Genomic DNA, 12,831 nt, shown 5'->3' with positions numbered 1-12,831 from the left:
TATCGTGTGAACAAAACATTTCCATAATATTAGCTTTCCTCCACTCCTTCCAAAGCCATGTAATTTGCTTCATGGAATGTATATTCTCCACACTGATTTCCTTTCCTTTATTTATTTTTTGATGGTTCCATTCTGATTAATATAGGTAACTTTAACATTATGTAAATTCCTATAATTTCTGTAGACGTGTTTGAGCATAATACATAAAGCTACACTAAAGGAGTGTATCAAACATCTTTACAGAGTCTAATCATTTAACGGCTGTCCGGCACATAGCACTTTTGCGCCAGTGTAACTAAATTGAAAACTCCTAATGTTAAACCAGTTTGATTCATGCTTTAACCAATTTAGTTTAATTCCATAATATACTGAATGAAGAAACATAAATGTAGTTTAGACTAGTTTAAGTGCATCTATGTTGGGGTTTGGACTGGTTGATTTTAAATTGATTTAGTTACATGGGTGCACTTGTCTGATAGTGGGGCGGAGGAAGGTTTTCCAATAGAAACTTGTCCTAAATCATATTAAAATCCCCTTCCTTATGGGAAAATTAGTTCTTTGAGTAATGATCCCTATTGTATTACACTGAGGGTTTACACATATGCACCATGCATCCAGAGCCAGAGATTTTGAAAATAGTAGTATCAGTTGCTTCATGAATCTGCCTGGGCTCTCCTCATGGTTTCATCCAAGGTGATAAAGGTCGGGACAGACCAACCTCGTCTCCAGTTCCTTCTCATCGCCACATGGTCCGGGTCAGAACTATTGTGCTTTCTTGTATGTGATGCACTTTAAAAATACACAATTGTACATAGTTTTAGAGTGGTTTACTGTTTTATTGTTTTTATAGTAGTTTTTAGTAGTTTGATAGTTTTAGGAGTAGAATTGAGGTTCTTCTGGAATAGTTTAGTTCTGTGTGAATACCCCCTGCTTTCCCACTCTTATATCCATGTGCAGGTATTGAACCCTGCTAAAAATCTCAGGCTTTAAAATCTGTGCCTCCTTCCCATGTTCCTTCTCCATCAGCGACGCACATCAACGCTGCCTCTACTGCTTAGGAGAAGCCCACATTTCATCCACGTGCAGTATCTGCCAGACTTTCCCCAGCCGTACCTGAGAAGGTTGGGCTCTCCACCTCTGGAGGCACCTCATGGAAATTGCCATGAGACCTGATTTGGACCCTGGTCAGGCAGCCCCCTTCCTCCCCATCGTATATCTGTCTGAGGCCGCCAGGAGTGCGCCTCCAGCTACTGAATTTGAGGCCAACACCAGCAGTGCCACCACTATGGACCTTATGCTGGGGCCTACTTGGGAGATAAGGAAGCATGCACATAAGCATGCCAGTTAGTCTTCCTCTAAGCTTAAGAAGAGAGAGGCTCCATCCACAAGTTCCAGTAATGGGGATGGAGTGTGCCCTAAAGTGCACAAACACGTAAAGGAGCCACACAAATTGATGGATCCACTGGTACCAGGTGTGGATCCGCAAATGCAGTCAACATCAGCATCCATCAGAGCTAGAGAGCCGTCTTCTCCTCAGAAGACCAGTGCTCCTGTACTGATTCTGGGGACTGAAAGTATCCTTGACTCCTGGGAGGTCTGGAAAAGCACCAGGGTGCCAGGAAGTGTTTGTCTTGGGAGAGCCAAAGTCTTCACACCTTCTGGGGCTCTCTACTTCCAAGTAGAGTTTATCTCTCGGACAGAACATGCCACATCTGAGGCACTCCTCACCCCTTGCTCCTGGTGTGTACTTGCTTCTGTCAGTACTGCCAATGGAACTGGTCTCCGGGTTGTCTTTGAAGGAATCAGATGAGGGACAGGCAACATCTATCCCTTTCCACCACTACAAGTACCAATGGAAGCCTTCTACATTGTGGCAGTATCCCCCACTCCAGCCACCACAGAGCCACTGGCTTCCTACGCCATGGGGCTCTCAGCAACACCCTCTGGATGTATCATGCTGACCCTACTGGGGATCCTGGCCCCAATATTCATTCTCAGAACCTGCCCATTACATCAGGGAGGCTGCACCTATTTCACTGTGTCGGTTGCTTTTGAGTAGATAATCGGAACTGATAACGGAAGATGAGTCACTCAGTCGGGCTCTGACAGTACCACTGGAACAGGAGAGATTCTTGTCATCCTCATCAGATCCTGCAGTGGCTTCAGCTTCCCCTCCTTCCCCTGATAACTACTGCCAGTCCCAGGAGTTCCTGTATAGAGTGGCTGGAGAGTTACACATTCCCCTGGAGGAGATCCAGGACACTCAGCATAAGCTTCTGGACCTACTTCACTCACTCATGTTGGGCAGAGTTGATCTACCAATCAACGCCATCCTTGAGTCAGGTAGAATTGTTTGGCATATTCTGGCCAAATGTAGGCTTACTCGCAAAGGGGCAGAAAATTGCTACTACGTGTGATCGGTTTGGTCACAGAGACCCCCTTGGGACTGTCATCTGACGTGCTGAAGTTACCTCTGAGCCCATTTTCCCTGCCAGTTTGGGACTCCAGAACCCTGCCCTGTTGAGCCAGACACGCTAGCCTGCTGCAACACAGACCAGGTCTGGTCCACACCCCCAAAGCTGCAGACTTAACAAAAAACAGTTTAGCAGGTTACCTGCCTCCAGCACCCAGGCACCCAGTTCGCAATGGGATCCAAACCCCAAATAAATCCGTTTTACTGTGTATAAAGCTTATACAGGGTAAACTCATAAATTTTCTGCCCTCTATAACACTGATAGAGAGATATGCACAGCTATTTGCCCCCCCCCCCCCAGGTATTAATCACTTACTCTGGGTTTACTAATAAGCAAAAGTGATTTTATTAAGTATAAAAAGTAGGATTTGAGTGGTTCCAAGTAATAACAAGACAGAGCAAAGTAAGTTACCAAGCAAAATAAAGCAAAAACATGCAAGTCTAAGCCTAGTACATTAAGAAACTGTTTACAAGTAAAATCTCACAGCTTCTTCTAGTCTTCTCACAGACTAGACTAGAAAGCTTCTTTCACAGACTAGACTCCTTCCTAGTCTGGACCCAATCCTTTCCCCTGGTACAGTCCTTGTTAGTTCCAGCAGACATCTTAGGTGGAAAGCAGGGGTGTTCTCATGACTGGCAGCCCCCTTTGTTCTGTTCCACCCCCTTTTATAGCTTTGGCACAAGGTGGGAATCTTTTGTCTCTCTGGGTCCACACCCCCTCCTTCTAAATGGAAAAGTACCAGGTTTAAGATGGATTCCAGTATCAGGTGACATGATCATATGTCTTGTGAGACCCCAGCCTCCATTCTTCCAGGCTGACCTGCACGTACCGAGGAAGGTTTGCAAGTAAACAGAGCCATTTACAGGTCATTGATTCTGAAGCACCTTTAATGGCTTCCACTTAATATGTTTACATCATTAATAAAAGTTTATATCTTATTCTCCTAACTCCAGACATAGAAAGAATACATACAAACAAATGGGATAAGCACACTCAGTAGATCATAAGCTTTGTAATCATACCTTACAAGAGACCTTTTGCATAAAGCATATTCCAGTTACATCATATTCACACTCATAAGCATATGTCCATAAAACAGTATGTAGTGCAACGTCACAGTATGTACCAGCTAAGGGTCTGAGTTTCTTGCACCCTCTTCTGACTTAGGTACTGCTTGTTAATTACCCTCAGTGGAATACAATACAGACTACCACTTGAAAAAGAAGAGGGGATTACTTACCTGTAACTGGAGGTTCTGTGAGATGTGTGATCCCTATCTGTATTCCACTTCCCACCCTTATTCCCCTCTGCTGTGGTTCCTTTGGATTTGCGGTGGAGAAGGAACTGGAGATGCGGTCGGTCCATTCCTCCTTTATCACCTCAGATGATAAAGGGAGGGATGAGGTGAACCAAGGGCACATGCATGGACCAACGGACACTACTATTTTCAAAATCTCTGGCTCCGGATGCATGGTACGTATGCGTAAACCCTCAGTGGAATGCAGATAAGGACCACACATCTCAAAGAACCTCCAGTTATAGGTAAGTAACCTCTTCATCTTACTCAGATTAATATCTGCCTAATGAATAGGGAACAGTTTAAAAAAACTTTCTAGACACCCAAGTGGAAATATATAGCAAATGAGGCATTGCACGTGAATTTGGTCTGGGAACAGTAAACTGTTATTTTTGTTGACAACATGGCATCCTTTCAACCACATTCTGTGTCTGTTGTTGTTTGTATTCAGGCCAGAGGAAAGTGTTTGACCTCCCATTTGGAAGCTGCCTCTTTCACAGTGATGTTTATGACAATGGATCCTCTTTCATTTATGACAACTGCACTATGTGTACCTGTAGGGTAAGTCAGTAAGAACATTCCTATGCAGTGTGCTGTGTTTTTTATTGCCTAGGAGAGATGTTTGTAAGATTTGAGTACTACAGGGCCTGACTCTGTACTGCAAAGTACCTTGTATGGTTATTTACATTCAGGCAAAGGGAATGTAAAGGGCTACCAAATCAACATGGTCAGATTTTACATGACTGCAAAAGCGCAAGTTGAGAATTAAGCCCTGATTGCATTATTAAATGAACACACTCTGAAAGATTTCAATAAATCTTTCAATAAAATATTTTATTCTAAGCAGATCTGATCAAAGTAATTATTAGCTACATTGGGTGGAAATGATTATCTCAACACACACAGATGTTACGATTCAGGGTGAACATTGTCCTAATAAATTAGTGTCCCCTTTTCTTTTCTTCTGTCCTTTTGCTCAGAATTCTACAGTGGTATGTAAGAAGAAGTGCTCACCTCCTGGAGAATGCAATAAAAGCAAGGAACACTGCTGCAAGGAGTGTGTCTCATACATCTCTCCTGAGGAATTGAAAGTGTGCAAATTCGGGAATAAGATCTTTCGGGTAATGTTTTGGGGGTGGCTCAATAATTGGTACCATTGTAATGGTTGAAATAGCACTGGATTACTATAGCTTAGTGTTGGGGTTTGCTTTTTAGCAGAATTTTCATTACGCTGATTGCCAACAGGCGCACATTTTTAATAGTGAGAATAATTAACCATTGGAACAATTTGCTGAGGGTTGTAATGGAGTCTCCATCACTCATAATTTTTAAATCAAGACTGGATGTTTTTTTCTAAAAGATATGCTCTAGAAATTATTTTGGGAAGATTTATGGCCATGTTGTATAGGAGATCAGACTAGATGATCAAAATGGTCCCTTCTAGCCTTCGATTCTATGAATCTATCAACAGAATAGCTTGGAGGCAAATATTTGCAAAAATTGCCATTTGCTGTTGATTTTTTATGTTTGTATAAGTTCTGCTGACAGAAAAAAATTAAAATTAATTTCTCCTATGCAGTAACTCCTCACTTAACGTCCTCCCGCTTAATGTTGTTTCAAAGTTACGTCACTGCTCAATTAAGGAAAATGCTTGTTTAAAGTTGTGCAACGGTCCCGTATAATGTTGTTTGGCTGCCTATTCTGTCCATTGCTTGTAAGATTCTGTGGAAGGAGCAGCAACTTTACAAGGGAGCATTGCACAAGTTCCTCTTCTCCGCCTCCTCCCCCGCCCTCCCAGCGCTACCCCCACCACCAAACAGCTGTTTGGCGGTGCTTAGGACTTTCTGGGAGGGAGGGGCAGGAGTGGGGATGTGGCTGCTCCGGAGAGGAGGTGGAGTGGGGGTGGGAAGAGCTGGGCCTGGAGTGGAGCAGGGACAGGAAGAGGTGGGCCTGGAGCATCTCCCGGCAAAGCCGGCACCTGTTTTTCTCCGAGGAACCTGCCACTGCTGCTGTGAAGGTGCTTCCTAGCATCCTTGCCTGCAGCGGGCTGTGCCTGTGTGGGGTAAGCCAGGGGCACTTCCCAACCACATCACAGTACAGTACAGTACTGTACAGTATATAATGCCTTTTGTCTGCCCCCAAAAAATTTCCTTGGAACCTAACCTCCCGCATTTACATTAAATCTTGTGGGAAAATTGGATTCGTTTAACATCATTTCACTTAAAGTTGCATTTTTCAGGAACATAACTACAACGTTAAGTGAGGAGTTACTGTACTTGGCATGCTGTTTCCCTCTCCCCACACAGAGAATCAGGTTGCTGCTTCATGCCGAATAATGCATTTTTAATCAGAGGGTTGTGCTTCCCTTTCCCAAACAAATTCTGATAGTCATAGAAAAGGTATTTTTCAGTGGTCTTTATCAGCTGAAAGGGAGCCTCCTCCAGGTTGAGCCAGTAGGAATTGTGCTAAGCTTGTCTCAGCTGGAAGTTCTGAATATATTACAGTTCACAGCTATGTTACAAACCATGCTTCCTACACCCCACATTGGAACGCCATGTAGCAATGATCTCCTCCTTCTCTCCCACCCAAAATTTGTAGATCTGTAATGATTTATTGCAAAACACTTCTTATATTGTCATGTCCATGTTTGTTTTTTCAAGTGTGTGCAGCTTCTTTCACATTGTGTTGGAACAGACTCTGTCACCTTGTTGGCTATCTGTGAATTAAGAGAATCAGATCAAATGTTAAATCCTTTGAGTACACTGAGTTTACTCATTCCAAATTGTTTTCCATTAATTCCATTTTACTTGTATGTAGCTGAAATGTTTATTCTGTAAATTATATGTGAACAAACACCATGCTTAATAGGTGCAAAGAAACTACATTTGATCTGACTAGAACTTAAACAATGGCACTATTGTATTTCAGGTATAAATATCTACTTCTTGAGCAACCCAATGAAATACTCTGCTTCTTGTGATTTATTTTATTTTGCTAACAAGTGTTTACGAAAACACAAAAAAGGGGTGGGTGGGAACTGGATCTGATTTTTACCTTTTTTTATACAAATAACTGTTGGAAATAACTCTGTATAAGTCAATGGAGTTACATAAATATAAAATAGGCGTGAGATCACAATCAGGCAACTGTTGTATCTTCTTTTAGTTGCTCTCATGCTTGGAGATCATTTCTTTTGCCATGATGTCTGTCAACTTATGCTGCACCAAAATGGTAGACAATTCTGCATAATCCCAGAATAAAAGACAAGGCAGGACAGCCCTTAAAAATCATGCTGCGCCTAAAAAAATCAGGCTGTTTTGCTACTTAAAGTTTGAGGGTGCTTTCACTCTGATCCCAACACTGAGGAACTCTAGTGTAGGTGGATCCATAATCATTTTCTGTCCTCTTGGACTGCCTTTACTTTCTGTCTGTCTGCCTGCCCCTCACCCTTCCTCCTCAAGCATCCTGTAAACAGAAAGCTTGCACATTCGGGCTCTACACAGGCCTGTATGTGGGTGAGGTGGAATGCTTTAGAAACTGCACTTGGCAAATGCAAAGGCATGTAGAAATGAGCCAGGACAGTTCCCCATACTTTTCAGAGTATGTTAAAACCATATGAAGAGCATTCTGCTGCCCACTTAATACTTTTTTAGAAAGACAGACTGTCTTCTGGAAGAATACCATTCCTGCTATACATTTGGGTAGTTTAGTATTATATCTGTTCTAAACATTTTCAGATGTTTAGCAGAGCAAGAGTCTGCTAAAGCACTGTAAGTAATCTAAATTAGAATTCATTATTTGTCCATTCCTGTGGACCCAGAATGATGCCACATCTGGTAATAAATCCACTGTATTCTGACATCTTAATGAAATGCTTTCACATCCAATAATTTAAACATGTCAGTTATCCAAAGGTAATGAATCAGATTTTTCTAATTATGTCAGCTTAAATGAAAATTCACAATAGGTGTGATCACATCCTGCTGGTGCGAGAAACAATGCAACTAATCAGGTCATTCAAGGTAAAAGAAAACATGGACTTGGAAGAATGATTTTCTAACCTGAAGGATCAGAGGGAAGAAATCCCTGCTCATCTTCATTTTTAACCGGACTGGGTGTGGAAGAGCACCTCAGAATAATTTAGACTAAACAATGATGTAACTCCAAAAGGGAAAGCAGTGCTTTTCTGTGCAATGAAAAGGATACATTGTTGGAATAGCTTCCTTCCGCCACCCCAGCTGATAGCTATATCATGTTCTCCCTCCTCCAGGATGGAGAGATGTGGTCCTCTGTTAACTGCACCATCTGTGCTTGTGTGAAAGGCAAGACAGAGTGTCGCAAGAAGCAGTGCATTCCAGTCAACAGCTGCCCTCATGTGAGTTTTTAATGGAATAAGTTCTCTCCCCCGACCCTCATTTATCTTTGTCAGTGTTTCTCAGTTGAACTGGTGTACACGAAGCCTGGGGAAGATGGAACCGTCAAAAATTCTAGGGTCTATAGTTGACTAGAATTCTCAATTGTTGTGTGCAGTGTTGTAAACTGTGTTGGTCCCAGGATATTAGAGTCAAGGTGGATGATGTAATATCTTTTATTAGACCAACTTCTGAAATGTTCTATGTAAGCTTGAAAGCTTGTCTCTTTCACCAACAGGAATTGGTCCAATAAAAGATATTACTTCACCCACCTTGCCTCTAGAATTCTCAAAGCACTGCAACATCTCCTTTCAGGTTTGCCTAGCTCTGTCCTCAGGCCTCTTTCTTTGCTCTGAAGGCTCCCGTGCTTTTGCTCCCCCTTTTATATCTGAACCAAAGCTGCTCTCTCTGCTCCCAGGCTTATTTCTCTCTCTCACATATTCAGTAGCTTTATTGGTCTAACATTTTGTGTTTTGGATACCTGTAATTTGCAAATTATTTAGTTTAAATAGTGCAAGCTTTCAGGAGAAGCAGATCTAAAATGACATCTTATGCAGAGAGTCATTTTAAAACAACCTGCTGAAGAGACCTCCAAGTTATTAGCATTACTCCTTCTCAATGTTTCCTTCACTGTCATGGAAGCCAAATGGAGAAAATATTAGTCACAAATACCCGTGACAAACTCCCGTGAATAGAAATGTTTTGGTGACTTTTTGACAGCCCAGGGCAGTGGTAGAGGTGTTATAAAATAAAGTGTTTGTCTTTGGTTCTCCAAATGCTATAGAGGCAGGGTCACTGCACCAGTGAATCTTCGGAACTCTGTGCAGTAGAGGCAATCTCCTCCTGTACCTTTTTGGTGATTCAAAGGAGTTCAGTCCTTCAGCCATGGGCCTCCCTAAACTTCACAAGAGAGGAACTGTGCTACTCTATACCTTAGAAAGTGTGCATTAATGCAACTCTTCTGGGAGTATTAGCAGGTCATGGGATTCCCTCATGCAATTCTTAAGGAGTGCATAGGAAATGAGAACCTGGGACCATAGAAAACTTTTTATCTAGCACATCAAGTTTTCTATGAGAATTCTTAGGAGCGTGGCACCATAGAAAAAATTGGATGCCCCTCTATAGTGTCCTACATTTACCCAATTTAAGCTTTTAGGGCTCCTCAGAGCTCAGATTGCTAAAGTTATTTAATATGACCCGGGTGCAAAATACATTACATTATATTTCATTTAAATAAACTTATGAATGGAAAAGACAGGAAATGATCCGTTAAGGTAATAAATAAATGTACTGTTGCCCTTGTTGCTCATACAATCAACTGAGGAAAACAATGCCACATGAAAATTCACCTTATACATTCCAATAGTAGCTTTAACTCTCCGACCCATAAGGCACACTTACATGCTCTTTCAACATTGTCATATTACAGTCCTAGCATGTGAGGTGTGAGTCCTAGACTCATAAGTGAAGTCAAGGGAAAAAGAGCAAAAAGAGTTAGAAGTCCTCCATTAAAAATATAGAAAGTATAGGATTTTAAATGTTGAGAAGCATAGGAAGCATGTACATTTAACTTACAAAATGCCATTAGCAGCTTCATAAGAAATAAACATCCCTTTATAAATCCCCTGTTAGAATAGAAAGGCTTTTACCTGAAATCATTAACTAAATTATACCAGCCCTGGGTTCTAGGTGGGGCTGGAATCCAAATCCAAATTAAGCTTCTGAAGCTGGGATGGGTTCTCAGGAATGGAGTAAGCTCCCAAATCTAGAATAAACTTCTGAACTAAGCTAAATTCCCAGGCTGCTGCAGGCTTCCAAACAATACTAAACTTCCAAGTGGTAGTGAGCTTCTGAACTATGACACACTCCTAGACTAAAACAAGTTCCTGAGCTAAACTAAACCCCCAAACTGAGCTCCCAAACAAGAGCCAGCTCCTCCTCAGGGCTAAAAGAAACAGCTGTGCCATCTCTCCACTCCCTAATAGATTCTAACCCAGCCATCCTGTCCCAGGATTCAAAATGGAGTCTCACAGTGTGCAGCAAACACTGTTGCCTTTCCTTTTCCAGCTCCAAACCCCCCCAACCAACAAATCAACCAAAACCCCCCCAGCCCTTTGCCAAAACATCATCCTAATATAAAAACACATTATTTTTGTTTTTTTCAAGATAAAGGCTATTAGAAGGAAGAAAGGAGAAAGCAACTCTATATGTTGGGTTCTAATTTTCTCTCTCTCCTTAAGGAATTTTAAAGCAAATAACATATGTTACTCATTTGATCCTTTTCACAAACATACCTATACTTTGCATAATACAAGATATAGATTTGGTAGTGATGTATATGCTGCAAATTTGTAAGCATATTATGAAATAGGCTGAAGAAAAGTTGTACAAGATAATACTGTATTGTTTAGAAAAAATATAGGTAGGATCTTGATTTCCTTACTAGTTTTAAATAGCATTCCAGACCATTAGACCCACTCTTGTGGGACTATTTGTGGAGTAAGGACTGCTTGGTGCGAGTAAGAGTGGCCTCATGTGATTGTGCCATTAAATTCTGTGTCATAATGCACACATACAAGGGTGAAAGAGTTAAGGATATGCAGGCAAGCTTAAATATTCATACCTTGACTTATAAAAACTTAACTCTTCAGCTTTAGCATTCTGTTCATGAAGTTTTCCTGATGGAATATTGATTCATTCATCAACCTAATTCTAAATTAATTAGGATTTTTATATCTGACTAGGAACAGGCTTCACACTGGTAAAGCTGTAGATGTTTTTTATACCCAGTAACCACTTGTATTACTGTCTGGACTGGTGGCAGGTTGCCACATTTTGTGAGACTGTTTCTGACATTTCTTTCATTTTCCCCAAGGTTACACACATTTTTTTTCTTACTTTTTTTTTTTTTAGTATAGAATCTTTTACTATTTCTGATAATTTCAGGAAGTGCCTTTCTGAGTTTCTTTCATTTGCACACTGAGGCAATATATGTGTCTTTATTTTAATGCCCTCCGGCCACACTGATAGGAAAGTCAGCCCTGCTTTGGGTTTCCACTGAGCCTTGGTTCATGGTTTCTGCTTCCACTTTCTGATCACTGATTCTACAGGTGCACTTCCTCTGTTACCTTGGGCTTCATTCTGCAATGTGCTGAGCACGCTGGCCTCGATCCAGCAAAGCATTTAAGCATGTGGGTAGTCTGGCTGAAGCCAACAGGCATGCACATATATTTAAAGTTGAACGTGTACTTAAGTGCTTTACTGAAATGGAGTAAACTCATCTTCAGGATTGAGTCCCTGTAGAGATTCTCTAGCCCTCTTCTTTTCTAAGGCGAGGTCTCCACTACAAACTTATATCAGTATAATTATGTTGTTCAGAGTGTGAAAAATCCACACACCTGAGCGATGCAGTTATACCAACCTAATCCCTGGTGTGGACAGTGTATGTCAACGGTGTATGTAGACGGTGTATGTTAACGGGAGCTTCTTCCATCAACATTGGTATCGCCTCTTGGGGAAGTGGATTAACTACACTGATGGGAGAAACTCTCCTGTCGGTGTAGTAGCGTCTTCACTAAAGCATTATGGGGTGCAGCTGCACTGCTGTACATGAAGCTAAGCCCATATTCTCCTCACTTACCCCTTTCTCCTCTCCACATTCTTTACTCTTCCAAGTCCTTTGCTTTCTTTATACCATCTCCATTCTCTCTCTCTCTCTCACTTTCATTTTCTACCTTGCTGCTGTCCTCTGCACACCACCAGTACATACCACACTTCTAATTAGTAATACCAGCCTGGGCTAAAGCTGAGTTGCTGTAGAGATGTTTCTTCCAATGCTACTATGAAAGTGCATGGTGATTTTGAAGCATAAAATTATCTTTGAGCACCATTTCTATGAAATGCTTAATTGAGCTACGTTCATTGCACATGAAGCCTTTCAGAGGATTTGATTCTGTGGATAAATTTTGAACCCGTGAACTTCATGTGAGTTTAAAATTTATTCAGAACACGTTCTCTCATCCCAAGCACAGACAGTGTTTAATTTTATACACATCTGTTATTATTACAAACAAAAAGTTGCTGTTTTTACTGCTGTGCCAAATGAGGCACAAAAAAACAACAGCTGTTGCTATTGCACAACCAACCAACGCTCCCCCCCCCAAACCCTAATTATTCTTGCCTTTAAAAAAATCCCTTCTCAAACATAGACTTGAAAACTCATGAAAAAGAAGAAAAATCCTAGAAAATAAAGAGACTTGAATGCAGTCTGCTTATAAATATTCATGGGTAAAAATGGGATCACATCACTTATCCCACTCCTAAGGGAACCCTCAGTGCTAACGAACTCTTGCAGCACATGTTAGCAATAATGGGCTTCCTTATTCTACAAGACAAAAACAGGATCCCATGCCAACATAGTGGCTCAAGTAACCAGCCTCAGCAGGCTGCCTTGCATATTCCAATTTCACTTGAATTCCTGCCATTTCCAGCTTGGCTTATGATTTCAACTCTTTTATTGAAACAGAGAGGTAAGAATATTCAGTATAATGTATGGGCATTAAGCTGCATGTCTCCCATTAATGCTAATAAGGGTTGCCCAACTAAATCTCTCTGTATATTATTTTGGGGGTTTGTATGGCGCTTAGTT

The 12,831-nt window shown here is 41.3% G+C and overlaps 1 protein-coding gene across 2 annotated transcripts in view; it reads left to right on the top strand.

Moving 5' to 3' along the window:
* BMPER (BMP binding endothelial regulator) overlaps window positions 1–12,831 on the top strand; it is a 222,130-nt gene that overhangs the window by 121,792 nt on the left and 87,507 nt on the right. For both annotated transcript variants that reach the window (XM_054020642.1, XM_054020643.1), the window contains 3 exons: window positions 4,223–4,332; window positions 4,752–4,892; window positions 8,042–8,146. In XM_054020642.1, the coding sequence (XP_053876617.1) occupies window positions 4,223–4,332; window positions 4,752–4,892; window positions 8,042–8,146 (356 nt within the window). The remainder of the gene's footprint in view (window positions 1–4,222; window positions 4,333–4,751; window positions 4,893–8,041; window positions 8,147–12,831) is intronic.

The sequence above is a fragment of the Malaclemys terrapin genome, chromosome 2 (genome assembly GCF_027887155.1).
Source record: "Malaclemys terrapin pileata isolate rMalTer1 chromosome 2, rMalTer1.hap1, whole genome shotgun sequence".
Lineage (NCBI taxonomy): Eukaryota > Metazoa > Chordata > Testudines > Emydidae > Malaclemys > Malaclemys terrapin.
Note: the sequence above shows the minus strand (reverse complement) of the source record. Positions and strands in the feature narration are given on the sequence as shown.